We start from the raw sequence: 27,994 nt of genomic DNA on the forward strand, positions 1-27,994 counted from the left end.
AAGAAGTATTGAGAGACTTGTACCAAGGTGAGACAAGAGAGTCTTTGTCGCGGACTGAGAACTGATCTTCTTTTTTAACTGAGCTTTTTGCATCACGCGGAGTGTATTATATTCATTACGAAAGAGAAGCGAGAGGATTCCTTTTAAAGCCATACATACATATCAGTATACAGGTTTATATAGTGAGAATTAAACATAACTGCCAGGAGAGCCGATCTCTTTACCTTAACACTGAGATACAACATTGTCATTCAATCGGCTATTGACGTCAGCGTCCCATGACTCTTTAGTTTTCTCATCTTGATGGATTTTTAAACCAAACATTTTCAAATGAAGAGAATTAAATGACTATTAAAAATCTCCATGAGGTCCTGATAAAAATGCGATTACTGAGTGTATTGTTGTCTGTGTTTCTAGACAGTTCTGTAGACATTCTTTCTCTATAAAACTGATTCTTTTGCAGTCTATTCGGTATACAACAGTCGGTACCGTTGGTACCATTCAAAAAACCGAGTCTGTTTGGTAACTCGTCTAGTTGAATAGAGTCTAGAGTATATCAACACTAACGGCGATTTATACTGTCAGTTTTAATGGAGGAAGAGAAGGGAAGGGAAGGGAAGCGAATGGAAGGGAAAGGACAGACATCTTGAACACAGTCTGCATCATTTTTATCTATTCATTTTTGCAAACTAAACCCTACTTTCCCATCCCGACTGTAGTCTTCTTTTGTCTCTCGGCTTGACTGCCCGTCCCGTTCCCTCCCTCTCCCACCTGATTATTATATTCCTGTACTACAACACTGTGCATTACTGCTTTTAAATTGCTTAAAATCTTGAATTATTGATTATTATATTCTTCAATATATCAGTGGTGGATGAGCTTTTTCTTATAATTTACTTTCAACGAAAAATTAACTCCGAATTACCCTAAGTAAAAAACACAAGAGAACACAAGAGTATAAGATAGTATCGGTGCTCGAAGCGATGGGCGCTAATGAACACTAATGGTCGCCGTAGGAATGGAATATAATCTTTGGGACTTTACCCTCACTGACTCAGATACTCGAGGGAATTTGACTGAGCCTATCGAGGTACGCTGATTAGTAACACTTGCGCTCTAGGATTATGACAGATTTTTATTGCTATCTTCAAATGGATCCCGTCTTTCCTAAAGACCATTAATTTCAATAGAAGAACGCTATAAAATCCCCTCAAGCGATAGACAAGTAACTTATCAAGCGAATAACATCCACGAAGCCTTTACGATAATTCGTGCGATTAGACGCTTGCTATTTAACCTCGGGAAAGTAATTTCTAGTTGAACACTTCTGAGTCCAGTGATTTACCAATCAATGTTTTTAGCTTTTAATTGACAATGCTCTTGAGGATCTTGAAGGTATGAAAACTATAAATTATGATAGACTTATGAAAGAGAAGAGGCGAGAAAAGACGACGCGGGAGGCGCACTTATTAAAGAGCGAGTAATGACTACATTATTTCATGCTCGTCAATTGCGGCTTTGTCTCATTCATTTTTGATAAATATATAATAAATGATAGATATATTAATGAATATTCAGTAAAAAGGAAAAGGCTTATGAATCAACAAACTATACAATAACAGCGAGTAAGTAGTGCTGTCACGTGGTCTCTTTCCATAGGTGTTCATTAAAAACAAATATAAAGATTACGATCAGTACTCTGATTGGTGATGTACCGTTTATTGTCAGTGAAAATAGTCCTCTTTGATTAGTTAAAACCACCCACATATTATGGTAGAAACTGACACTAATTAATGTGCAATCATATCATGACAGATCACTTGTATATATTGTCCATCGGGAACTCTCATGACTGACACAAACACTAATGATGAAGAGGAAGTCTGCTAAACAGCCCAGCCATCTTAGTTGATGTGGTACTCAGTGCTCAATAATGCAAGAAGATGGTTATCGCATGCAAAGTGTTATGCATTGTTATCTACTTTCATGTTTTGCTCTTAAGGACGACGATCAAACCGGGAGCGTCGAGATAATAATAATTAATAATAATAATTTTATTTTATATAGCGACAATTCCTATGTTTAACACCGCTTTACAACGTATTAATATAAAAAACTATGTACGTAAACGCTCAAAAATATGTTACTTGTAATAAAAAAGATCTATATACAATGTATATTATATAAATTCTATATACAATGTACAGGTAGTGTTAATAATTATAATTTTAGAGATTGCCAATGATTTATGTTTTATTCAAATTTTTACTGCATAATTAAACAGAACTATTACCTTTGAAGGTAGCACAGCCGATCCGTAATAATTTATGCTTGATTTCGGTTTTCTTTTGGCAGCTTAGGCAATCTCCTTCCTAGAGCCGAAATGTTTTCGTCGAGCATGCGCAGTAATAAATGGGAATGAAGGAGTTGTGGAGCTCTGATCGATAAGAGGTTGAGCGCATGCTCAGTGGTGGAGGACTGCTGTGCGCATGATGTTAAGCCGACTTATGCCATTACTCTAAGTGCAAAACTTTGAAAGCATTTTAGCGCGCAAGTCTTTTAATAAAGTGATATCGATTCACTTAGTATTTCATGATGGTTAAGTGCTAATGAAAAGGCTATCATAAGCTTTCTTGAATGTGTACTTCATATTTATAAGACGTGTACTGAAGAATCATGCGATCTGTGAAAGAGTCTATGCTTATGATCGAAATTTTCGTGTGGCGTGCAGTAAAAATAGTTGCGAACCATTTTATCCTTTATCGTAATATTGTGCGCTAGTAAACGAACGCTATTTTGGCGACGTGGTATTGCGGTGAGCCGTGTGTTGGAAATTATCATTTTTGCGTGATAGCGGTCTTCAGTGGACTCAGTTTCCATTCAAGACATTTTTGCAATGCGATGTGCAGCATTACATATACGCTTGTAACATGTCATATTTGGCTACAGTTCCGGCTGTATTTATTTTAGTACCAGCCCTCCCCTATCAATGCCCAGGAATACCCCCATGTAGATCATATCCAAACATATCTGTCTGAATACTATACCGACATGGTACAATCCATCCATCCACCGACGAGAAAAAGGCGCAACCGATCAAAAGGCATTGCCTGATATTGAGATGGGAAAGCGCCAGTTGATAATGGCAGTCTGCAATAACATTAAGTTTACTTGTCAAACCTTCGTATCTCAAATGTGTTGTTCGTTTGATTCTCGATTTTCATTTCCTTATAGTTCAGACATTATCGTAGTTATGTTTTACAATTAATATTAGTTTTTTTGATGTTTTGTTTCACCTCGGAACGTCGCCGCGTGCGCCAAATCGCAGCAATCAAGCTGGCCGCACGAAAAGTTTTTCAGTACGGAAACGAGAAAGGCTTAAGTAGGAGAGATGAGCCCTATCAGTAAACAAGAGATGCGAGTGGTGGTCATTAATGATTTGACAAGCAATCAAGTCACATCGTCATTGTTATAATAACGGTCAGTGTTATTGCTTGTTTGTACATTTGTTGATTTTATATATTTATCAGTGCCTGTCAAATCTGTTATTAGGATTTTCTTATCTTTATATCTTGATATTCAACAATCTATAAATTAAATCGTCTGCATATGAAGCTATTTCTTAAAAGGTTGGTAAAGGTTTCTTTGCACCGTTGCAAGTCGTGTACCACGTCCGAAATGCACTGTGGGTCAATATGGAATTTTACCAAACTTTGCGTTCATGTTTTTCCTGTAAATTTTCTTCCGTGCTGACATTATTAATAACAAAATGCAACACGCAGCTAACAGCATGCAACAAAACCTTCACCAACCTTGAACTTGAAATAGTTGTATATTGTAAAGGATCATGGGCAAACGCATTTGTGCGCATACCCAAAAACATCATTATCAAAAATCCGTGTGATGTACGATGTTGATGTACCCAAGGTGCATGGTTGATCATGCCCCGAAAATACCTTTGTATATACCTGAGTATGCATCTACCATGTATCAACCAAGAAGTATATCCGAACGATTAGGAATATGGTAATTAGACATCATCATGCATGCTGTTAAGTTCGCGTGTTATTCGCCATTTCACTGCCATCAGCCTTCTTTTTGCCCAGAAAAAAGCGAGATAACTATTATCAATATAGGAAGTGTGACATACTTTAATAATTTCTGTGCTAAGGAGCTGTTATATGATATAAAATCCGTCGTTAAAGCAAGTTGTTGATTTAGTCGTTAATTAAGTAGAGTCTAAGGAGACTCGATTGACGTCAGAGATGAGACTTGGCGATCTACACGAGGACTCTTATTGGTCACTTGTTCATACGGCGCTCTTTGATGTGATGGCGATGTTTTATCGAACTTGCGATGCTTGATCCTCAACTTCACTGAGATTTCCTGCATCGATGGATACTTCATGGCTAAGGACAGGCGCCATTTGTCAACTAAACCATAGCTTTCTCCTAAGTCATTCCATTGCGTATTGTTTCTTTATTTTCCAATGGTGCTTTAGCAAATATACATGTGACTCAAATGAGGCTTTTTCTAATTACAGACTGACATGAAACTTAAAATAAAATACTGAACTATACGCGAAACTAGAAAATAATGGTTCGGGAAATCCAGAATGAAAGCCTCGTGAAGTGATTTTATTTACAAAGAAATGAATATCAGTAATCTAGCTTATCAATGAAGGAATTCAATTCTGCTAATGGGAAGCCTTTACTTACTTATAAGATTGAGTGATAGAAGTGCAAGATAAAACACAATTCTAATGGCTCTTTTAGCTTTTCCGCTCATTTTTTCATGAGTCTTAGTTCATGTCAGTTTGAAGTAAATAGCCGCTTTGATAATAAGCTAATAGGTTACTAACATCAGCACACGCAAAACATGGCATCTGCCCTTTACATTTCGATGCTTTTGCGTGCAATCTCGTATAAGTTGAATACTTCTTTTACCAACGAGGGGAAGGTAGTTTAGTTCCATACGATACAGTAAATCTTTAACGACAGCTGATTCACTCAAATAGTTTCCCGGCATAATCTATCAATAGAAAGAATTCTTAAATAACCATCTTGGCTTGATATACTGCAAGCAATTTCATATCACTCAATGCTGGCGGCTTTTGATAGTAAAAAGGTTTAGGCTTTGAATCATGAGGGTTGTCTGTTTGGGTGAGAATAATATTTTCAATGGTACATCCAAATCAATCTTAAACTTTCGATAAAAATCCCCAAAAGAGTGGAAAAAACACCACCGTAATGTATTATGCAAAATGATTTAGATGAAATCATTCGGCATCTTCAAAGCGTCTCTGACGTCACATAATTGCCATTGACGTCACAGGTCTGGTTGGAGTTAATTGATGATGTTCATGGCTTGATTGATGGATGTCGTTGCACGTCTTCTTGGTTCACCTCTCGCTTATTTTCACTGCAAGGTAGAATCGATTATCAACTTGCAAGGAAATATTTTTAGGTCTCAAATCTCCACCGAATGTCATTGTCTGCAGGACGACAAGAAGATATCTTGTTCAAGTAGCACTTAATAGCCAGTGGCTAACGAACCTGTGACCCTCGTTCTATGATCGAAGTGATATTTTGGAGGGAAAAATCGGAGAAAATTCCGAGAAAATTCCTTACATGGAAAGACTGCATTGAAAACGATAAGATATTGGGTTTTGAATACTTTAGTTAATGCACGAATCGATTAAGTGAGGGGGATGAATATTTATGATCCAATTTATGAGTAATGCAACCATGACGCATTAAATAAGTCTTCCGTCTTCAATTTGTAAACATTCATTTTAGGAACTGGCATCAAGCAGCGTTAATCTCCACACACCTTGTCTTTATAATAGACACTCGGGCTGAGTGCGGTGTAAGTCAAGATGACCACATAAACTCAAAACAATGTGCATATTACTTAACTAAGACACAAGTATGCTATTTGTATCAGTGTAAACCTGTATAAATAGAACATGACGTGCGCATTTTATTTTTAGGTGCGCAAGTCTCCTGTTAAGATTTTTTCTAGTAAATTAACAATAACAGCTCCTCTAAATGATGTGCACAGGTTCTTAATTCTTCATTGTTCGTGCTGTGTCAAGAAAAGAGACTGCATGACAATGCTTGGGAAGAAGGAAGAATAATTATATTCGTACGTATTGCTTCAGAAGTGTTCGCAAATACGAAGAAAAATATAACAAAGAATGAGTTTCATAAACAAATAATATGGGATGGTGAATGATTTCAATTAAGTCTTCCTGACCCAAACACGGGTACCTCCACGCACTGAGTTAGTATCAGACACATGAGTGATTTCAGGAGAAGCAAAAAGTTCTTCATCAGTGGGAAAAGCATGTACACGTTGCCCTACACCGTATGTAGACCCAGTCCCTCCACTTGGTTCATTGGTCTGCTCTAACCGCGGAAGCCTGGCACGAGGCATATGTTGCAAGAGTTGAAATAGACTACCTCGACCACGCCCAACAGTCGCTATAGCGTCTCTTACCAGAGGAGACTGACCTCGAGATACTGCGGGTAAAGGTCGGGTATTATCCCGCATTGTACTAGGGATGGATCTAGAGTCACTATGTATTGCAGTGTTAGGTCTTGATTTTGGTGATGAAGGAGAGTTACTTGACTGAGAACTACTTAATGGTGGGAAATCTTCATCTCTGAAATTTAACTGAACAAGTCTGTCTGCAGTGTTCTCCATTGCGCATGCGTTCGGCGAAGAGGAGTATTCTCTAACAGCAGCTGACCTGTTATCTGGTATAGTGTCATGCCGTAAGCTACCAAGCTCCTCGGGATTCTTGAAGTAAAAAGCGTTTTCATCATTGAAAAAGTTTGGTGGATGATCTGGACGGCTGCTGCTGGTGTCAGAATAATCACTATAATTTGCCGCCATATTATCCCCTAATGAAGCATTACTTAAATCACTAGATCCATCCGATTCTTCCTCTCTATACAGCTGATGTCTGTTATCCGAAAAACCTGGCGGCAGTTTACTTCTACCTGTTTCTGTACCCCTGCCAAAATATGAGCCACGCCCTGATGATTCAAACAGGCGTGGTTTGTCATCTAAAAAACTTGGCCGCAGTTCAATGTTATCTGGTCCTGTACCCCTGTCCCCATATGAGCCACGCCCTGATGATTCAAACAGGTGTGGCTTGTTATCTGAAAAATTTGGCCGCAGTTCAATGTTATCTGGTCCTGTACCCCAGTCCCCGTATGAGCCACGCCCTGATGATTCATACAGGTCAGGCCGAATTGACTGCTCTCTTAGACGGCCGTGTTTATCTTTATACGCTTCACTAAAGACTTGGCCTTCTTGCCACGCATTTCTGTGACTTAAACTGTCATCTTCGTCGGTGGCATCATGGACTTCTTCGTCAAATTTTCTGTTACGCCTACGATGCTGGAATCTATAGAGTTTTTGAAACTCCTGAGGAACTAAGCGACCTTTGTTCTGTGGATACAAAAAGTGCAATGGGATCAGTGGATATTCTTACGACTACTAGACAGTGTCAGATGGATACACATGCAACCTGGAACGAATGAAGAAGACATGAGCAGAATGAGTTTACCATGTTTTTCTTGTCTGGTGGTTTGAGATCTTTATCATCTCTGATTACACTAAGATACACGTCAACACCAAATATAAACTCCGCCAACATTCTCTCCATCTGCGCCAAACGTAGCTCACGCAAATACATCACATGCTGTTGAAAAAAGTATTCAAACCCAGTCAGAAGGCGAGAATTAGATAACGTATTGCTTGAGAAAGACTTGGAGATTTGAAAATGTAGACCTTCTTCCTTGAGATCTCTGGATTGCTAGAATAAAGGTAAGTGTACTATGGTATTTCATGATCTTTGCTTACCTTGGCACAGGCATCAAGGAGCGGTTGTGATAAGGGCCTTCTTGACCAGATTAGCTCATCTTTCTGAAAACAACAGGTTTCAATCTCAGTATAGCTTTCGTCTTGAGTCAGTCATCTACACTGAGAGTTATCTACAGAATGTTACAGCTTCACATGGTGAAGTCAAAGGCTTATAAAGGAGCACTTAATCGTGACCATACCACCCATGTCTGGCATGCTAATGGTAAGATATAAACAAGACAACAGCCAAGGATGATGTAGACTGACATTACAACAACTAAACTGTTACCTGCATGTTATTGATTCTTATTTTCTGGAAATGACATTCTTCTGGTGAAAGATTCAGATATTCATACAAGCATCCAACTAAGCCATTGACCACCCTTCAAACAAAAAGATGAACAAAACATAAGCTTTAATGATAACGAGCTAAATCAGTGCTAAATGTTATTGATATAGTAGATTGCAGTAAATGTTGATGACACTGTGGCCTGTGTGGAGATGATACGTGATGACATGAGGATGATGATACTTGGAGATGATGATGATACCTGACGATGCATGATGATAATCATGATACCTGATGATAATGACATCATGATACCCAATGATGATGATGATGATGATGAAGATGGTGATGTTGATGGTGATGATGATGATGATGCTTTCAATGATGATGATGATGATGATTGTGATGATGGTGTTGGTGATGATAAGTGTTATGATATAAATAATGATGCTGCTGGTGATGACAATAATAATAATGATAACAAACTTCCCTGGAAAAATCAAATACCTTGGTAATTGTCCACCCTTTTCTTTTTGAAAGATAATAATATCTGCAACCTAGAAATATGATTGAATTCAGCTCTATCATATCTTATATGTTTTATTCACTCTTGCAATACCACATGAATACAAGTCTCACCTGAGTGTCAAACACATTAACAAGCTTTATGGAATACTGATGGTATAATGCATCACTGATTTGACGGCAGTCATGAATTACCTGGAATCAATAGATAACATTACATTGTTATATCAAATTTGTGCCCCAAAGAACACTGTTATTTGTTTACCTTTAAAATGTTTGCATTTTCTAAGATGCCTCCAAGACCTTCATCAAAGCAAGAAGTACCAAGAGATATGACATCAAAAAGATATGTAAACTGCCTACATCCAATCTACAACATGATAAAAATTGGTTTGGAAATAAACTTTATTGATGAATAAAAGAATACAAAAAAGAAAAACTATATAACCTGCATATAGCTAAAGCTAGTCTAGGCAGGTTAAATTCACAGAATATACACGTAGATTTACAAAGATGTCTTTATATGTTAATAATACTAAATAATCAGAGTACAAAGAGCTGAATAGAAAATGAAATTAAAAGGACTAGCTCATAATAACTTGAAATTTAGTGTATTGTGTTGTGAGGGAGGAAAAACCATCAAACCAAGGGAGAGTCCCAACTTACCCCAGATATGAGAAGCTTACTACAGCTACATTAACATGGATTCCTAGAGTAAGGGCACTGGATGGGATTGTTTGTCTTGGGTTTTGTTTGTAGCACTTACCACAAGCCAACAGACTTTGCCATATCTTCCTAAATGAATACCCTCGCATGACAGACCAACAACTCTTTGGCTACTGATGTATTTAATCTGAAAAGATTAAACTTGTTAGTCAACACTGTGAATTTGTGAAGGATTTGACATGATATTACTTACAGCATTGTTGAAATGATCACCATATTCTTGAATGACAACTTTCTTGGGGGGATTTTGGGGTGATACTTCATTCATATCATCATCAGAATAATAATCATCCATTAAGTCTATTAAAATATTACAAATAGATATAAGTAAAAAACATGATGCACATATGATAATATAAACTGTTTTAACAAGAGTATCATGTAATTTCAAACCATTACTGTGTTTAAGGTAGTAATAGTCCCCTACACAGTTACTGGCAGTATCTTAAAAGGTAGCCGTGCCTTTGGATCAAAGTGAGAAAATGGTGAGCTTGCAATGATAGTGACATGTGAATAATTGTCCAAGGTGTCAAAGAAGGTCTCTATCATTGCAAGCTCACTGTTTGATTCGACAAAGACATGGCTACCTTTCAAGATGGCGCAGAAAACTGTAAAGGGGACTATTATTAATACAAGATTATCTAAAATCTTCTCTGTGTCTGATACTCTACATACATCTTTCAGGAGCAAGTGGAGAACGATGAAGCATGGTTGTGCCTTCATCACTAGCATCTCTTGTCACAATACTAGAAGGTTTCTTGGTCTTTTTCATCTGTATTCCTGCATCCTTTACAGCATTCTTAAAAACTGCTGACATTGCAGCTGTTTCACTCGGTTGTTGTTTCATACTTGATTGCAAGGCTGTTGGTTGTACTTTAGGTGCCCCACTGCTTGGTTTATAACTTGCTGGTGTTGAATGATGATGACGATGGTGGGTAGCATTTGTATTAAAACCATTTTCCCTTTAATGTTTAAGAAAATGAAGCCTTGAGAAAAAGGTTGTTTTTTTCATATTCAAAGGTGTATTATGACTATTGGTTACTATCAATAGCCGTCACTTCTGATAATATCTTTGTTTTGACTGAGGGGCAACTAACATTTGGAAGCTTGGAGGATCTTGGATGTTGTATATGTGTATCTTGACTGACCTCTGGCTTCAGTTCGTAGAGATAGTGAGAATACTTTGAGGACTTATTTGGACATGTTTTGACTTAACAACAGCTAGTTGCATATTAATAAATTGCTTCCCAGTCAGCTTCAAAAAGTCATGTGATTGACAGTAAGAGATTTGAAGTCCTTAAGTCATTAAATACAGTAAAAACCCTCTATCGTGAACCTTATGGAGATCAGGGACCTTTAGTGATGCAAGCCCAAAGCACACAAACTCAAGTTTGAGATATTGGAAAGCTTTCAAGAGATAGCTGGGGTTGAAGATAATGGTAGAACTTCACTGTAGATTATTTTGCATATATAACATTATTATTATTAGGAGCATATTACTATAGTCCCTAAGCTCGAGATATTATAGTGGTGTAAACACAGTCTTACCTATTCTTTTCAACTTCTTTTTCTTTAGCCTCATTCCTCGGTAATTCTTTGTCATCACCTTCACACCCTTCATCTCTTAAGATCTCCACTAATAAAATGCAGGCCAAAATATAAATCACAATATTGAGTACAACCTTAACAACACCACCAAAATAAGAATCAATTCATACTACTCTTTCAAGAAGACCAAGGTAGTCGTGATTTTTTATGGTCTTCATAGCATCTATTATGTTCACCACAAACTTTTGCATTTCAATTCATCCAATTGATGCCAATGTTGTATTACGGCAACAAGTTTTTACACCACATGATAAAAACTTGACTACACCTTGATCATATGTGTAAAATACTTGTCCATGTGGTACGACATTGGCATCACGTGGACAATTTGATATGCAGCACGGTTAACATAACAGACGATATGAAGGTGATAAAAAAATCACAACTGCCTCAGTGTACTGGGAGGAGTAGTTTCTATACTCACAATTGCTTAACTCATGACCAAAGAAATTATGGAATCCATGAAGTGTTTTTGGAGCTTTACCTTCTGTACATGATAAGACTGTAAAACAAAACAGAACAGGTTTGATTGTACAACACATTTAATATCAAGTGTATATTTGAATTATTTTACATAATGACTTACATTACCTGGAATTCCTTTAAAAAGTACAATGAGTCTTGGACAACACGTGCAGAACAATACAACAATCAAAGGTTTTATTTGATAAATGAAATGTAAGATTTCGGATAAAACGCGTAGAATTAAAAAATGAATTAATTAATTAATAATAATAATAATAATAATAATAATAAACAATTCTACGCGTTTTATTAGAAATCTTACATTTTATTTATCACGTCTGAACTTGAAAGCCTCGAAGATACTGATGTTTGATTTGATTGGCACTTTATAAGTTACTTAACTATTGTAATATCTCATCTTTGGATTTTTCTCAAGAAAGCTTGAAATTACTAAAAGGAACACCAAAGTACAGTATTTCCAAGCACAATACTACCTACTTTTTTGCGAGAAAAACTGATATTTGAAATTGTACAACGAAATATTTGAGCATTCGATAAACAACATCAACAGTTGTTTCACGAAATAGGATTCCCTAAGACACTCAAAATATCTCAAACTTTACGCTTATATAGTCGTATTCTTACCTTTAGAAAGAGTTAACCTCTGTTTAACAGGATCTATACTGTGTACAATGCCCTCATACGTGCCTTCTTCTGTCTTGATGCGAAGACGTTTACCTACAAACTCAGCCATCTTGAATACGAGACTTACAGTAATCTCAAATAACCTGAACACAGGGAACCCATGTAGTAACAAAAAATACCTCTCATGACCCAGAGCTCTGCCTGACAGCGCATGCTTGACGAAATGAAGTCCTAGCTTTTGACTTTTGCCTCAGGTTTCCGTTGCGGTTAGTTTTTCAAACACATCCCACATGGAAAGAAGAGATTGTGGGTATTTAGCCAAAATCAATACAAAGTATTAGTTTAGGTCTGCTGGTCATAGCAAGGGGTCAATTATCTACGGTCTAGGGGCCGACTAGGGTACGTCATTGTTTGTTTGGTGGGATATAGGTAAAAGAAAGATCCAACAAGCCACCACTAGGTTTTGTTCCAAGTTATCTTTCAAACGACGGGCATCCAGGCAATCCTTGGAAGCTCAAGCAAGATCATTAAAAGTTCTGGTAGATGGGGGATCTCTCTGTTCTAAATCAATACCATAGTGTGCTCAATGAATTAGAATTGTTTGATCGAGAGGCAGCCAAGGCGGCAGAAATAAGAGCTCGTACCAAATGGACTGAAGAGGGTGAGAGATCCACTTCCTTTTTCTTCCGTATGGGAAAGAAGAATAGGGCCAACAAAATGATTGATCTTATTCTAGATAGCAATGATCAATACGTTTCTGATCCTGAGAATTTGAGGCAGGCTTGGTTCTCTTTTTACAAGGGTTTATTCACTTCACAAGAAACTGATGAAACCATTGCAGATGATTTTATTTCTAACTTGGAACGTAGAATTCCTTTAGAAGTGAAAGATGTGTGTGAGGGTCCTTTGACCATGAAGGAATGTCTTGAGGCTCTTGAGGGGATGCCGTCAGGTAAAACGCCTGGTTTTGATGGTCTTCCCAAAGAATTTTATCTAAAGTTTTGGGATCTCATTGGAAAGGACCTGGTAGCTGTACTTAATTATGCCTTTAGGTGTGGTGTACTATCAGTTTCTCAGAGGAGAGGGATTATAACGCTCTCATATAAAAAGGGAGATAGATTTTTGATGAAAAACTGGCGTCCCATCTCCCTATTATGTACAGACTACAAGATAGCTTCAAGATCAATCGCGGGCCGTCTACGAAAAGTGATTGCTTATGTTGTATCTCCTGACCAGACCTGTTCGGTACCTGGCAGATTTATTGGTGAAAACATCAGGCTTCTTCAAGATGCTGTTACATATGGCAAAATAACTAATTCACCTCTGGCCTTATTGTCTTTGGATCAGGAAAAAGCTTTTGACAGGGTGGAATGGTCCTACATGCTCAGAGTCCTTGAAGGCATGGGGTTTGGACCTTCCTTCTGCTCGTGGGTACGCTTGTTCTATACTGGACCTCAGTCTTCGGTATTGGTAAATGGCTTCTTTACGCCTTTTATAAATTTATCGAGGGGTGTAAGACAAGGCTGTCCACTGTCAGCGCCCCTTTACGTACTGATTGCCGAATCTTTAGCGTGTCGTATCCGTGCGTCAATCTATTTAAGAGGTTTGGTTCTTCCGCACCCTGATTATGAACCAGCACTTATTTCCCAATACGCTGATGACACGACCCTGTTATGTACAGATGACGATGAAATATCCACTGTCTTCTCCATCTATGAGGAATATGAAAAGGCATCTGGGGCTAAGATTAATAAAGAGAAATCTAAAGGGCTTTGGGCAGGCTCTTGGAGAGGTCGTAGTGATCCTCCCATTGACTTGCAGTGGTCTTCAGACAGTATTCCTTGTCTTGGCACATGTTTAGGAAATGATGATGTCTCTCATCCAAATTGGGATGGTCGCTTAAACAAACTTTCTAGTGTACTAGATTCTTGGAAACATCGTAATCTTTCCTATTCTGGTAAGGCTCTTGTCCTGAATGCACTTGGCATGGCAGGTCTATTGTTTTGTGCCTCAGTACTAGCTATGCCAAACTGGGTCTTGGCGCAAGCTTCCAAGTGTACTTTGGATTTTTTTTGGTCGGGGAAAAAGCATTTGGTGTCACAAAACGTTCTTTTCCAATCCACCACTCAAGGTGGGTTTGGTTTAATTGATATACAATCAAAGGTGCGCGCACTTCATTGTCAGTGGATAAAGCGGTAGGGCCCTGTCCCCATCGAAATGGTGTGCTTTCTTCTCCTTTTTTGTGGAGAAAGTATTTGGTGATGATTTACGTTCTGTTCTTTCATATCCTGCATATTATCCTTCTCATTTACTACCGGATTTTTATGCCTCACTTTTAGATGCTTGGGCATACGTCGGTGGCCATTTCTCAGTTCAATTGAAAACTTTTGCTATTCTGCGGTCCTCTGATGGTAGTGCATTGTCTATCTTATCTCTTACTACAAAATCTGTTTATTCAAATATCATTGAAAGGAATGTTATGCTTCCTAATTGCGTTCTGAAATTTCGCCCAATCTTTGGCGAGCTCTATTGGACAGACACATGGTCACAAGTGAACATTATGCCTTTGGATCGTCAAGTTCGTGATCTATCGTGGAAGATTTGCCATGGAGTGCTCTATACCTGTGATCGACTTGTCAAGTTTGGTATGAACATTGCTGATCCTTCATGCTTTAGTGGACATCCTTTGGAAACTCCAGTTCATTTATTCTTTGAATGTAACCTCATGCAAGAACTGTTACTATGGGCTCAGACCTTATTTCTGCGTGTTACTCCCTTGTCGCCATCCCTTCAATCTCGTCATATGCTATTTGGATATGACAATCATGAACGGCAGATTATTCCACCTGTTTTTTCCTATTTTCTTAATCTGTTGAAGTACTTTGTGTGGTTGGCTAGGAATGAGTATTGCTTTGAAGGTACTCTCCCTGTTGCCTCTGTGGTTAAAGCAAAGGTTGTGAAACGACTTAATATCCATCTGCTCTGTTACTCTAAACGTTCGGTTAGTCGAAAATCAAGGCGTTTTTTCAACAGATCCTGGAATGTTTTGGGAAAGTTTTCTCCGGATATTACTGTTATAATCTGGTCAGCCTAAAAGTAGTTTTCTTTGTCTTCTTTTCACTTGTACTTGTGTAACGTTTATGCAAGGGAAAACGTTGCGTTCGCTTGAATATACCTATGAAGTGTTTTGATGAGTATAATCCTAGGTAGACCAGGATGATACTCTATATGTAAATGATGTTTTGATTATCTTTTTGTATTAGTGTTTATTGTAGTAATCTGTAGTGTGTAGGTCTACATGGGGGGCGGGGCTCATTACCCCGGCGTGTCTCTGGCGTCCATGTAGGACCCCCCCTTGCTAAAGACCACCATGCTGTCCCTTTTGCACATCTTGGGACACTGGTGCGAAGCTAAAACAAAAAGGGGTTAATTATCTACGGTCTAGGGGCCGACTAACCTCTCCCTTAGGCTTTTGCTGAGCTTCCTGATCAGGCTGTAATTCCTCCCGGGGATAGCGGTGTTGGGGTCGAAATCTCTGGCATAGCCGTAAATGCTTCGCGCTGCCATACGACGCTTTCAGCATTCGGGTCTGGGAGTATGGTCTTCGGTTATTTTTATTTAAACAATAAGAAGAAAAAAATGATTACAGTAAACAAACCAGTCTTCCTAGAAAATGAACACTGATTAATCCGTAAAGGACAAGGAGGACTTCAATAGTGTCTTCGGTTATTTTTATTTAAACAAATTAAAAATAATAATAAATCAGTAATTCTATTAGCAAATAAACTTGAAAATAGCTCATGGATCAATTAGAAAGGGCAAGATCATCGCAATTGGCAAGAACAAACTAAAAATCAAAGAAAATAACAAAATATCCGGTCTCCTTTTAAAAATAACACAATTTGGAACTGAAAGAGTGCCAATGCAAACGAGCAGTTGTTGTTGCCGCATTTTGACAAACACTATTTGCTCATAAATTAATAAATATTCTTTTATTTCTATGATACAGTAACATCATTAAAACCTTACAAGCTGCAAGCACCATCAAACAAGAGTGTAGTTATAACAACTTTTTAATCTATTTTCTATCTTCAATATGTCCAGCTTTTCCCGAGTTGGATCCAATGTGAGGTAAAACAACTTCTTTAGAGGAACTACACATTTTCTTCTTTTCTACGCGACTGTTTGGCTTTAGTAAGTTAGGAAACTGTGGTCGAGAGATTGTGGTTGGTTTTCTGTACGACTTCCCATGTTGTACTGCGTAAATTGAAAAGAGTTGTCTCAGTCGTTCCTTTTCATTGGCACGGTTCGCTTTCAGTTCAAGGAAGTTCGTCTGTTCTCGTTCTGAACGTTTTCGTCTATTTATGGCTATATCGCGTCTCATTTTCAATTCTGACGAATATTCTTTCTTCCTTAACAGTTTCTGACTGTCTTGCAAAGGAGAAGAGAATGAACGATCTCGCTTGCTTTTCTTCTTTTTCTTTTGACGTTGTTTTTCTTTCTTGAAGAAATCTATGTCCGAGTAAATAGTAACAGCAGCAGGTAGGGAACTGTACCTTTCAGTGTCAATAACTGGGAAAATTGGAGCCATTTTTTATAGGCGTCGATCAAAATTCTCAGTCTGTACTAGAACCTCATACATACTGCTTTGGTTATTATTACGTCATGCATGTGAACAAATAAAACGCGCGCGCGCAACTATTACGCGCAACTATTACGTCATAACTATTACTTCATAACTTTTAGGTTTCTCTGAGACAAAACGCGGTAAAAACCAACTATCAAGCGCATTTGGTGTGAACTTTTTCTTGATGGTTTCAAACTTGAGTCCAGTGTTTGCCTTGCTTTACCTTTGCATTGAACTATATCTGGGAAAAGAAAAAAAACACGTGAAATTGCGATATTTTATTAACAGAAAATTTGTTGTGCGATGTGTTTTGATACAGGTCTTCAGCTTGCAACGCAATTGTGCACCTTAAATACCAAAACTTTCTGCACATGAAGGAAAAGTTATGATTCTGGTTTATAAAAAAAAATAAAATAAAAAAGTACAAAGGTTGTATGCACTGGACACTTACTTTTGGAAAGTAAACATCGTAGCAATGCTTAAAATAACTTCCAGAGCAAGTAAAACCAGCTGGATGGCCACCAGAATCACTTCCAATCTTAACCTAGTTTAAAAAAAATCGATATATCCGAATCAAAAATATATTTCCATAAAGATTAAGTTTGTTATAAAAACTATTTTTTTAAAAACTCACACATATGTCTGCCAGAGGAGGATGAAGAGCTCTATAAACAAAGTGGGGATAGCAAGAATCATAGACACTATAAGAGCCATGGATCTTTCTGACAAGTTTCCCTTGTAGCCTGAGAAAAGAGGAAAGGAATATACAACTTTTTTTGATGCCCGTATTATCAAGTATCTTTAGTATATCACACATAATTCATACACAAATGATAGAATTATATGAGTAACTAGAAAAAAAATCGAAGTTTTTGGTCGACTGCCCCCCCCCCCCCCCCCCCCGCACCCCCACTTTCTCTTTATCAGACAGACAGACAGACATATCATCCCCCCCACTCTCTCCTTATCATCCCCTCCCCCCCCCCCCCCCCCCCCACTCTCTCCTTATCATGTATTGAAATCTCCTTACCAAAGAACAGCCTCACACTTTCAATGAAAGCCAAAAGAAGTACCAATAGAATTTCAACTGTTAATGTACCTGCCATACTAGGGTAAGGCAGAATTGTACCTGAAGAAGTAAGAACAATATTACAAAACAATGACAAGATACCTTTATCTATTAGCAAGATGTAAGCTTACATGTAGAACAGTATTCTTCGTTTGCAATAGATGTCATAGCTGCCATGTTGGAAGAATTTGACAAAAGATTTTTCAATGAATTCTTTTGTTATATCTTCCAACATGGCGGACATCACTTTTGTTATTGTGCTCTCTTGGGATTGATTGCAAACCAAGAATATGTAGACAGTAAACTTACCTTTGTATACAAATAGGAGCAGTTCTGCCACACAAAACACAACTGAATACCAGGTGTTGAGGTAGAAGAACATTTGTAAAGGCAAAGATGAAAGCTAGAAATTAAGTTAAGGTAGATATAATCCCATCATCTTTCAATAAATTCTACAAAATCTCTTACATCTAGGAATGAAATGATTTATACAATAATAACTGAATAGAGACTTGCGTATTCAAGGATACTTCGATAACTGTTCTTCCTAAAACAAAATAAAACGCAATTATCTAATTAGGATCTTATATTTCGTGTCAAAAGTGAAGAAAACAAACTTTATTTTACCAAGAAAGACAAACTTACCTGGAGCCGCCATTTTGTTTTCGTTTATCTACCGCTGATCAAATAAAGGATATGATGTGGGCTCTTAGAAGCCGTCTAATCGCCATAGCAACGTACTGTAGAATGGCTTCCAAACGTGACAAATTGACTTTGTAACTCATCTATCGTGTTACTAAATGCTTAATAAAGTGATTTTAGGATGTTGAGATCTCCTAGAAATAAGATTGTGGTGTCTTCTTCCATTGATTGTTCGAATGACTTCTCTTTACCGTTGGATTTCTGCTTCAAACATTTGGAAAAATTCCAAGGTAAGAAAATGCTCTGGGTTTTGATGTTTCCAAATGGTCTTTTTGCGAAAGTTTGTTAACGTCGTTCTGGATTAAAAAATCTGTCTTCTTTACTTTCCAGACGTTCTCAAGGAGCCTCCAAGAGGCAAACTAAAGGTATGGCATAAGATCAATTGCATAAACGCTGAACAGTTCTATAAAATTAAAACAATAAGTGTTTCAATTTGTAAACATATTTTATTGTGATTTCAGAAATGTCCAGAGACTGGAAAGTACAAGACGAATGGTATCAAGTTCAGCTACAATCAGCTATCAAGTTACGAGGACTTGAACACTGTACTAGACAGCTTACTAGTGGATCCAAAGTCCTTGGAGTGGCTTGATATCTCATATAATGATTTCACCTCAGTTGACAAGGTAATAATTTAATGTAGGGAGAGTCTTAGTAATCAATAATGGTTGTATGGCTCATTAGCAACTACTGTATTTAGGGCATTACCATGAAGGGAGGGGGAGGGAGGCTGCTGAAATTAGTATGTCCATGCATAACTTGCAGTGATTACAGTCATGCTCAAGATATATATAAGTGTTAAAGGATGTGATTGGGGAGAGAGGAACTAGTGCTCTTTTCTTCCACTCCCTCCCTGAGAGGCATTCATTTTTATTATCAAAGTGCCATTGCGCAGGCTAAATGTATCAAGAGTTTATGATGGAATGAACAGCAGATTCCACAGTGTGGCTCTTCTTCCACTCGATTCCAATTGGAATTTAGGCGTTGACTTTTATGGAGGGGAAAAAAACCCTGTAAGCACAGGAGAGAACCAACAAGCAACTCTACTCACATATGACATCAAGCCCAGCAGAACCCAAAACCAGGTTAAATTCAAGAGAGGCAAGAGTTCTCACCACTACACAACCCTTCCCTATGTTGCTATTTATCAGCACATTGTGTAAAGCATTTTTTATTTATTTTGTATCATTTTTTGATACTTTAAGGTAATCCTCGACTATCCAAACCTTAAGATACTGAATCTTGAAGGGAACTCCATAGAAAAGTTATCAGAACTAGACAAACTAGCAGCATTACCAAATCTACAGTCTATCACCATCCAGGGAAACCCCATTGAAAGCACTCAAGGATACAAAAATTACATTCTGGCAAGATTACCTCATCTAAAAAAGTTCAACTCTGCTCCAATTACAAAGCAGGACAAAGCTGGAGCAACACTGTCTTCAAGAGGAAAGCAATGGAAAGGAGCAAAACACACTTGATGAAGCATTTCTCCTTGTAGATTTATTGTATATGGATCATATTATTGTATATGGATCAAAAATAGATTGTATTTTTACCTACCTACAAATCCTGGGAGATTAGACCAAACCCTAACCTAACTATAACTTCATTTTAACCAAGAGTACTTCCAGGGGTGGATCCAGGTATTTAGAGGGGGGGAGGGGTGACTATTACAAAGGCCTTTTATCAGGAAAATAAGGAAAAGGAGGTGACTGTTACACTAAAGATGTACTGATAAATTAGAGAAAGGGGGGTGATTAGTCAACCACTGGATTCACCCCTGACTTATCAAAGTTCAGTCATAACAGTACTTTATGATGATTTTCATACACTTTCATACAGCATATCAGTCCTTTTACCTTGTAAAATGCTCTCAGCCTGTTAATCATGTTATACTGGTAGTCAGGGATTGAAGGTACAGACATATAAAAAGATTTAAATCCAATCCCTGACTTTAAGCTTTACATTCAGAGCAAACACCAATAAAATCAGGAGCCTTTTTTAACCCAAATTTTTTATTCTTTACAATTTTTTTACATATAAAATTTGTTGATTTGTTGCTATTTGTAAACCTGCAACATTTCTATACAATTGTTATAAAAATGCATATTTGTCATCTAACTATTTTCTTTGTCTATAAATTGAAAATGTGATTTGCTGATTTCTTTTTGAGTTCGATATACGAGAGTCAATTATTATGAAACATAATGCTATTGTATTGACAAGGATAAAATAATTGAGATGCACTGTTGAAAATAATAAATTACATAACAAAACTCTGCTATAAAAAATTGTTGTCTTTTCTTAATAATATTGCCAGTTTGACTTCTCTGTCTTTTCAAACATCAGAGATTTTAGAAAAATAATTATCTGGAAAGACAACTCCAAGTTCAGACAGTTCGAGTGTCCCCATTGTAATTATGTTTTCTGTGCCTGAGATGAGTAAAACGTTTGTATAGGAAATCGCACGATCTCGAGTACAATTTGGAAATTGATAGACACGAGTAATGTTTTGAAAGTTCTTGTAATTGCATGAGCCTTTAGGGGCGAGTGCAAATAAGAACTTTCAATAAACATTACGAGTGTCTATTAATTACAAATTTTACGAGAAGATCGTGGAATTTTTTGTTTATAGTTCACTCAACAAAATTTCAGTAAAAAATGTGAAGCGACGCCGTTCATCTTTGTCTATTTGGCGACCGATTTTCAGTCCGTCGCGCAACTGAAATGCATAAAAAAGATTAGTTCTTACGGCTTTAAAATTTTATTTATATGTTTTTTTAAGTACAAAATGATAGAAAATAATTGTTTGACATTGTTTTGGCTGTGTTGCCATAGCAACTTAATTCGGTACTCCTACGGAGTACAATTAACGCAATAATAAATTGTACTCCTCTCGACCAATCAGAGTCGAGTAATTTTGTTGAGTGTACTATAAAGATGCAAATACTGGTAAATGCAGTGGTACAGAAAAACAGAAAAAATACAAAAATTCACGCATTTAATATGTTTCATTGCAAATATCAACATGATGGATTATAAATATTTTCATTAAAAATTTAATAAATTGATTTATTCTTATTACCAAAAGAATTCTGCAAAATATGTTCATTATGTGTGATTGAGGTTGTTGGTTAAGGACTTTGTTGAGATTTCTTCTTCATCGTCATCATCATCATGACCATCACTCCCTGCCTCCATACTACGCATCAACATCACTTCAGCACCATCGCTCAATCTATCTCCTCTTGTCTTTTTGTTGGAAGGGAATAAATTTAAATCTTTTAGACTAAAAACTACATCTTTAAATGCATGCAGTAAAAAGACACCAAAAATAATGGTCAGAACTCCACATATTGAACCAATTGTATCCTTGGTATCCATCGCTTTCCATTCTTTAAATAGTATTGCAGAAGCAATAATTGTCAGTAAAGTGAACAACACATAATATATAGGAGTAACCAGTGAAGTGTTGAATATGTCCAAAGCTTTGTTTAGGTAATTAATTTGAGTAGTAGCACAAGACAGAACAGTTATTAGAAGACCCCAAGCAACAGGATTAGTGATTTGACTGTCTCCTCTGAATGTCTGCTTCAGTACTATACCAACACCTTTACAGCCCATGACAGACAATGATCCAATCAATGAGCAAATTGCTATGTACACCAATATGTTGTTTTTTCCATAACGAGGTCCAAAATGCCATATCAAAACAAATGCACATAAAAGTACAAAGATGGCATATACCACAAAACCTGCAATTCAAAACAAAGATAAATATATCAACTACAAATTTTCAAAGATAAACAAAAATAAAGTACAATTAAATCATTATAATGAATAATATAATCATACTCAATTACTTGAATTCTTAAATTATTAATTTTTTAAATTCACAGGGTTTTCTAATGGCAAGCAAATATATTCAAACTCACCAGGTTCTACCAGTTTTGCTTCAAGTTCTTCAATAGAATCAACTTCCTCTTCTTGTGGGGCATGAATCACAAGTATAGTAGAACCTATGATAGACAAAATACAACCAACTTTGCCATGAAGATTCTGCTTCTCATTCAGGAAATATCCAGACAAAATAGCACTGAAACAAAGAAAACACAGACAAATGTATTTCACTTCCTCATGGAGTAAACATGCAATAAGAGATGCAGTAATGATAAAAAGTTAAATTAGACAATGAGAGATGCAGAAAGAGTTTGTACCTTACTAGGACACTTAGAGCTCCAAGTGGAGTGACAAGAATCGCTGGGGCAAATGCATAGGCTGAAAAATTAGCAATCTCACCAACGATCACTAAAAAAAACACACAAAGGTACAATAATATTATACAAAGGTAGATAGAAAACCATGAAATTTTCACTAAACTAAACTGGGGTCATTTGAAAATTTATATCAGGACTTTTGAGATGGTATTAACCTTTTGCTCATAACCTGATTATGTTGTACTACTATATTTGGTGAATGATAAATGATTGGAAAAGTTCTCCAATATTTTTGAGGTCAAAGTGTGGTACATCAACAAGTAACACATCTCAAAAGTGAAAGAGAAAATAACTTGGGGGAAGCCAAATGAGTTTAGAAACCAATGAGTTTGGACGATAATAAAAGACATTATTTTTACTAAAATAAAATTGCTGTATGACGTTCCAAAATGTGGAATATAATATTATTGACATATGGTAAGTGTATCATTCGAATGTTCATGATATTAAATGTCAAATAAAACTGTACTGTCTACGTGGATCAACTTTATTTGCGCTAATGCCCACTCCTATCCATCGATGGCTCTATATTTTCGCGATCTCAAAAAATGAATGAATCAGGATAATATTGATTTGATGAAACGCTCAGGTTAATTCACAAATCTGAATCCAAGCAGGTAATGAACCCTGTTGATAAGATAACTGTATCTGTCAGACGAAATCCTTACTTGAAATCATTCCTGCCCACCAGAGCCATTCTTTAAGATAAGCATAACCACCTTGACCTAGAAGTATTCAATCAAACAACAGACAAAGTCTTTATCATCGCGACGCTGTGACTTCAGTTCATCAAAATTTAATGAAATTATTTTTTCCGTTTAAAGAATGCAAACTTGAGCACTCATTTTTGCTAAACAAGGAAACAAAATCTAACCACACAGCTTTGACATTAATAACCCAATTGGTGAGATATAACGAGAATAGTATGACTATTTAATATGATCCCTACCTGCTCTTACTCCAGATCTCTCAGCAACTCGTAAGAGACCTTTCTTCTTGACAATAAAACTTGTCCCAATGAAGAGACTCGAGCTGATCGCGAGTCCAAGCCCCGTGTAAAAGTCTCTTGAACTCGATGAATTTGGCGAACTATGATTATGATGAGACATAGGAGACCCTAACAAGTAATCAGCAACATCGGTGTTTAGTATAAAAGATCTATAATGATGGAAGAGAAGAGTTATAATAAAGTTTTTGTAACTAACCGCTTGCGGTTGTTGTTAGACCCTCCGCCATCTTGATCTGCCAGAAGAATAGCACCCATGCTCCACACGACCACCCAGTGACGTCATATGTTCCACGTATCAACCAGTGGCTGGACTTGCCCAGCTTTGCATGGAAGTCCGGCTCTTGTCTTTCGAGAAGTCTCTCGAATTGGTTCAAGCGAAGCGATACTTTGGAGGAGAAAAAATAGCTTGTTCTCCGAGCGCAAAAAAAATTCGAGTCTGCAACACAGGCTAGAAATTGCAGTTGTAGATTAGAACATAGTAGTTAAAACGAGGCGGTGGACTCGGCGCGGAAAGTCTACTTCCTTTCCTGCCTTGGTTCCTTTGATCAAAGGGAAGGGTCGTTTGCCTGATTTTTTTTTCTTTCTTTCTTGATTATTTTTCTCTTGTGTTAGTTTTCTGCGCATTCTTTTTTTCCTCCGTTCTTCCTTAGTTTCTTTCTCTCTCTTTCTTTCATTCTTATTTTACTTACAGCATATTCTAGGCCGTTTGCAAGATGGCGTCGTTTTACTAAAAGTTTACTATTTAATTTTTTATTGCTTAAAAGAACAGCTGTTTTTGAACCAAAAAGAGTTTATGAGGAAAGTAAATGACACCACATTGCAAGCGGCCAATAAAAACACAGTATTAGTTTCTTTATGATATATCGTGTGTCATTCTGCATCGCAATCTAATATCACATGATCCTTTTTATCAGTTTTCATCTGTAATATTTCCGTCGACTGACTTTACTATTGTGTAACCTTTGACCCTCCAGTTCTAAGCCTTAAAAACATGGCGGTTACACTCCTCTCCAAGGCACTCTTTCTTTTCGTCTTCTCTGTATTTTCTAGCATATGTTTTACGGGAGAGTGTTATACTCCATGCTACACGACCAAGATGAGGTCAATCCCAGCCAACCATTTGATGTACAAGAAAGCTAAACCGTTAGTGATCGGACACAGAGGCAACCCACGAAAATACCAAGAAAACACGTTAGAAGGATTCACTAGTCTTCTGGAGACAAATGCTGACGGCTTTGAGCTAGATATCTATTTGACCAAGGACGAAGAATTAGTGGTTTTTCATGACGATAACACAATGGTATGGCTAGTGAAATTATTTGTAGACAGGTTTTTGATGGTTCATAATTCGTTAACAGCTAACATGATCAGGCCTCGCTTGGTGGATTCGTTACTGAATTGCTGTAAATGATTGGTATGAGTGCATGTAATGCTGATTATTTGAACCCGCGAAAAAGCTCTTGTGCTAAATAGTATCGATCTTATCAATTCTAGAAATTTACTATCTAGCTTTAATGTCACAATATTAAGAGGCTTTTTCGTTGGACATCAAAGCTTAGTCCCTGATCAAACAACATTAACTCAGACACGCTGTGATTTGGAAGGAAGTGAATTATTTTCAGTATTTTCGCATGCGGATGTGCCAGAGATTTCTAATTTTTACGTTCAACAGTTCGACAATCGTTTGTGTTGACTGCGACAAAAACAGTGAAAACACAAAATTAAAACTCTCCTCCGCAGTGTGTTTTTATTCATAACGATTCAAAAACAATCTAAGCACATGTAAGCATATGGTGGACATATTGCCATAGCCAAGGACTATACTGCTATACTGAAATCACACATTTCCCCTCTTTCAACAGAAATTAACTGGAGTAAACAAGATCATGTGGGAAACAACCGCAGAAGAGCTAACTAAGATTGAACTGCCCAAGTCTTTGAATTACGGTAAGTTGATCGCACCACAGGTAGCCTAAACAAACTTGAATTTTACCAAATGATATATTGTTCTTTACAGATGGTAATGTTTACAATTATTCTAAGCGTCGTCCTATTCCAATGCTGAGAGATGTGCTGAATGCTATGAAGGAGAGTGACAAACTCATGTACCTAGAGGTAAAACACATATATATACACACGCCTTGTTTTGAGTTGCTTAAGACATCAACTTCTTGAGTCGGTATGGACGCGATAGAGCTGACAGTTTTACAGCACGTATATTGACACGGTGCGACATGCATGCCGTAACAGTGAAATGGCTCAGTTTCCATAAAAATAATCAGGTATGAATGGTAGACGTACGGTACGGTTTTAAAGCACGTACACAGTACGACATGCCGTAATATCAAAATGGCTTCCCATTGTATTTGAGTAATTCATTCAATCATAACGTGTAGGTGCGGTTAACGTACGTCTACGGAGTTTCCCTATCGACTCCCACCTGATGGTAAGCTTTTTTTCAAAACCGCAGATCAAGCCATCCAGACTGCGCGATCTAAGAGAGAGCTATAACGTGGGACGTAAAGTGGCACAAGTGGTTAAAGAAATGGGATTGGTTAACCAGGCATCTATTATATCGTTTGATCCCATCAAGAGTCTTGCAGCACATCTTGAAAATCCTAACATTCCCACAGGTTTCTTCTACCAACCAAATTACTGGCTTCCATCATGGTTCGACGGAGTATACAAGCAGGTGTCTCAAGTCCCAGGCATGGAAGAATGCATCAAACGAATCCCAAATGGAACAGCATTCATCAAAGGCCTGTTCCAAACTGGAGATGTACCAAAAGCTATCAATGCCACTTTCTTGGACATGAACTACAAGATTTACGATAACCCTCTCTACTCGAACAACACATTCCAGACCCTGAGGAATAACTACAGCCCTAACATCAGCGCTGGAGCATATACGATATATAGTATGAAAAAAAACAAACAGGAGGATGTTGGTCAGGATGCAGTGATTGACAGTTTGGTGAAGCAAGGGGCGGAGCGACTCATCACAGATGATGTATATAGACTGCTCGCTAAGCTAGGTCGTCCCCAGAAGCATCCTACAGCTACAGCTTCCAAGAATGAAACATTCTTGCTTAACGTGGCTTTTCTCGTGATGTTTATCGTCCTTTTCATCAAGTAAGCGTCCTTAAGCCTCACTTTCCTGATGATCACGTACGAGCTGAACAAGAGAATCGCCGGCTCATCATTGGAAGTTAACTTTGAACTAGAGCTGGCTAATGTTCTATTTTCAGGGGGAACAATAAGAATATAATATGTATGATTACTGATCTGATTAAGCAAAACTGGTTTCTTTTTCATATAACCCATTGTTTAGGGACTGGTCATAAAGTACAGGGGGTGGGGGCAAAATCAGAATACAATCAGTGTTTTTTTATCTTGGCCCATTATAAAATGATGCTGGAAATATGATGACCCAACCCCAGTTTAGAAGCAAAATTGCAGATGTGATCCACCCCTGAAAAAAGGATCCACTGATCAGATTTACCTATACTATTCAATCTAAATCCCAAAAGAATTTTCTTGGTTGCACATGTCTACCACTTCTTGTAACATTGACTGTTTCGGCTTCTTCTTTCTCTCTGTCATCGTTTTTCTCACTATCAGTAATTCCTATTTCATGAGTAGCAATAACAGTTTCTTCGTCGCTATCCAAATCTTCAGTATATCCTCATCAGTGTCCTCACATGAATTATCATCATCTTCAGTGTCCTCGCGTGAAGTACCATCTTCGTCATGCTCTTCCTCTGTTGTACTTGTCGTAGTGTTTAAAAGCTGCATAGACAGCCAAGCATTTATTAATTGGACTTTCTCACTTTTGTACATTTTTCGCTTAAGCAAGTTGTGCTTTTTTAAAAGAGGTCCAAGACCGCAACCCTCTGCTTTTTAAGCATTCCGCTTTCTTGTGTGTTTTTCCAGTCATAGTCTTCGTATGCTTTAAGTTTCTCTGCTTCCTTATTTTTTTCTTTTCATTTGCCCTTTTAATTTTTTCATTCGAAGGTACTGCAGATGTTCTACATACTTCCTAACCAGATCTTCTGCAGCTGCAAATTTTGCCCCCCCCCCCCTCCCTACTCCCCATACTTTATGACCAGTTGGTAGCCGCACAAACACGGACCAACCAACTGCGGAATTGCCGAAATAAACTGCTGATTTGACG

General features: G+C 37.5%; 6 protein-coding genes across 6 annotated transcripts; 2 read left to right on the plus strand and 4 right to left on the minus strand.

Moving 5' to 3' along the window:
- Window positions 1–5,773: 5,773 nt before the first annotated feature.
- Window positions 5,774–12,261, minus strand: LOC116299006 (uncharacterized). The gene is made up of 13 exons (XM_031707612.2): window positions 12,134–12,261; window positions 11,448–11,525; window positions 10,964–11,051; window positions 10,091–10,377; window positions 9,609–9,715; window positions 9,456–9,542; window positions 8,955–9,059; window positions 8,804–8,884; window positions 8,672–8,721; window positions 8,165–8,258; window positions 7,876–7,938; window positions 7,580–7,714; window positions 5,774–7,461 (listed from the first exon to the last, which is right to left on the minus strand). Exons 1-13 carry the CDS (start codon window positions 12,240–12,242, stop codon window positions 6,244–6,246), a joined length of 2,502 nt encoding a protein of 833 aa, XP_031563472.1. The 5' UTR covers window positions 12,243–12,261; the 3' UTR covers window positions 5,774–6,243.
- A 3,845-nt stretch (window positions 12,262–16,106) lies between these two features.
- LOC116299001 (uncharacterized) lies at window positions 16,107–16,724 on the minus strand. Its single transcript, XM_031707603.2, has one exon. It carries the CDS (start codon window positions 16,722–16,724, stop codon window positions 16,212–16,214), a length of 513 nt encoding a protein of 170 aa, XP_031563463.2. The 3' UTR covers window positions 16,107–16,211.
- A 143-nt stretch (window positions 16,725–16,867) lies between these two features.
- On the minus strand, window positions 16,868–18,491 carry LOC116299002 (transmembrane protein 216). The gene is made up of 7 exons (XM_031707604.2): window positions 18,475–18,491; window positions 18,360–18,376; window positions 18,139–18,232; window positions 17,791–17,889; window positions 17,395–17,503; window positions 17,212–17,304; window positions 16,868–17,001 (listed from the first exon to the last, which is right to left on the minus strand). Exons 1-7 carry the CDS (start codon window positions 18,485–18,487, stop codon window positions 16,980–16,982), a joined length of 447 nt encoding a protein of 148 aa, XP_031563464.1. The 5' UTR covers window positions 18,488–18,491; the 3' UTR covers window positions 16,868–16,979.
- A 66-nt stretch (window positions 18,492–18,557) lies between these two features.
- On the plus strand, window positions 18,558–20,709 carry LOC116299003 (leucine-rich repeat-containing protein 51). Its single transcript, XM_031707605.2, has 4 exons — window positions 18,558–18,761; window positions 18,862–18,896; window positions 18,993–19,157; window positions 19,737–20,709. Exons 1-4 carry the CDS (start codon window positions 18,653–18,655, stop codon window positions 20,010–20,012), a joined length of 585 nt encoding a protein of 194 aa, XP_031563465.1. The 5' UTR covers window positions 18,558–18,652; the 3' UTR covers window positions 20,013–20,709.
- Window positions 20,710–21,518: 809 nt separating this feature from the next.
- Window positions 21,519–24,120, minus strand: LOC116299027 (magnesium transporter NIPA2). Its single transcript, XM_031707651.2, has 6 exons — window positions 24,017–24,120; window positions 23,761–23,928; window positions 23,480–23,536; window positions 22,752–22,842; window positions 22,470–22,630; window positions 21,519–22,289 (listed from the first exon to the last, which is right to left on the minus strand). The coding sequence occupies exons 1-6, from the start codon at window positions 24,045–24,047 to the stop codon at window positions 21,646–21,648; spliced, it is 1,152 nt and encodes a 383-aa protein (XP_031563511.2). The 5' UTR covers window positions 24,048–24,120; the 3' UTR covers window positions 21,519–21,645.
- Window positions 24,121–24,794: 674 nt separating this feature from the next.
- On the plus strand, window positions 24,795–27,895 carry LOC148906097 (uncharacterized). The gene is made up of 4 exons (XM_089038546.1): window positions 24,795–25,120; window positions 25,683–25,767; window positions 25,838–25,935; window positions 26,291–27,895. The coding sequence occupies exons 1-4, from the start codon at window positions 24,812–24,814 to the stop codon at window positions 26,954–26,956; spliced, it is 1,158 nt and encodes a 385-aa protein (XP_088894672.1). The 5' UTR covers window positions 24,795–24,811; the 3' UTR covers window positions 26,957–27,895.
- The last annotated feature ends 99 nt before the right edge of the window (window positions 27,896–27,994 follow it).

Source organism: Actinia tenebrosa, unplaced genomic scaffold (assembly GCF_029948245.1).
Source record: "Actinia tenebrosa isolate PJP-AT-01 unplaced genomic scaffold, QUT_ActTen_1.0 PGA_scaffold6__47_contigs__length_16458017, whole genome shotgun sequence".
NCBI classification, from domain to species: domain Eukaryota; kingdom Metazoa; phylum Cnidaria; class Anthozoa; order Actiniaria; family Actiniidae; genus Actinia; species Actinia tenebrosa.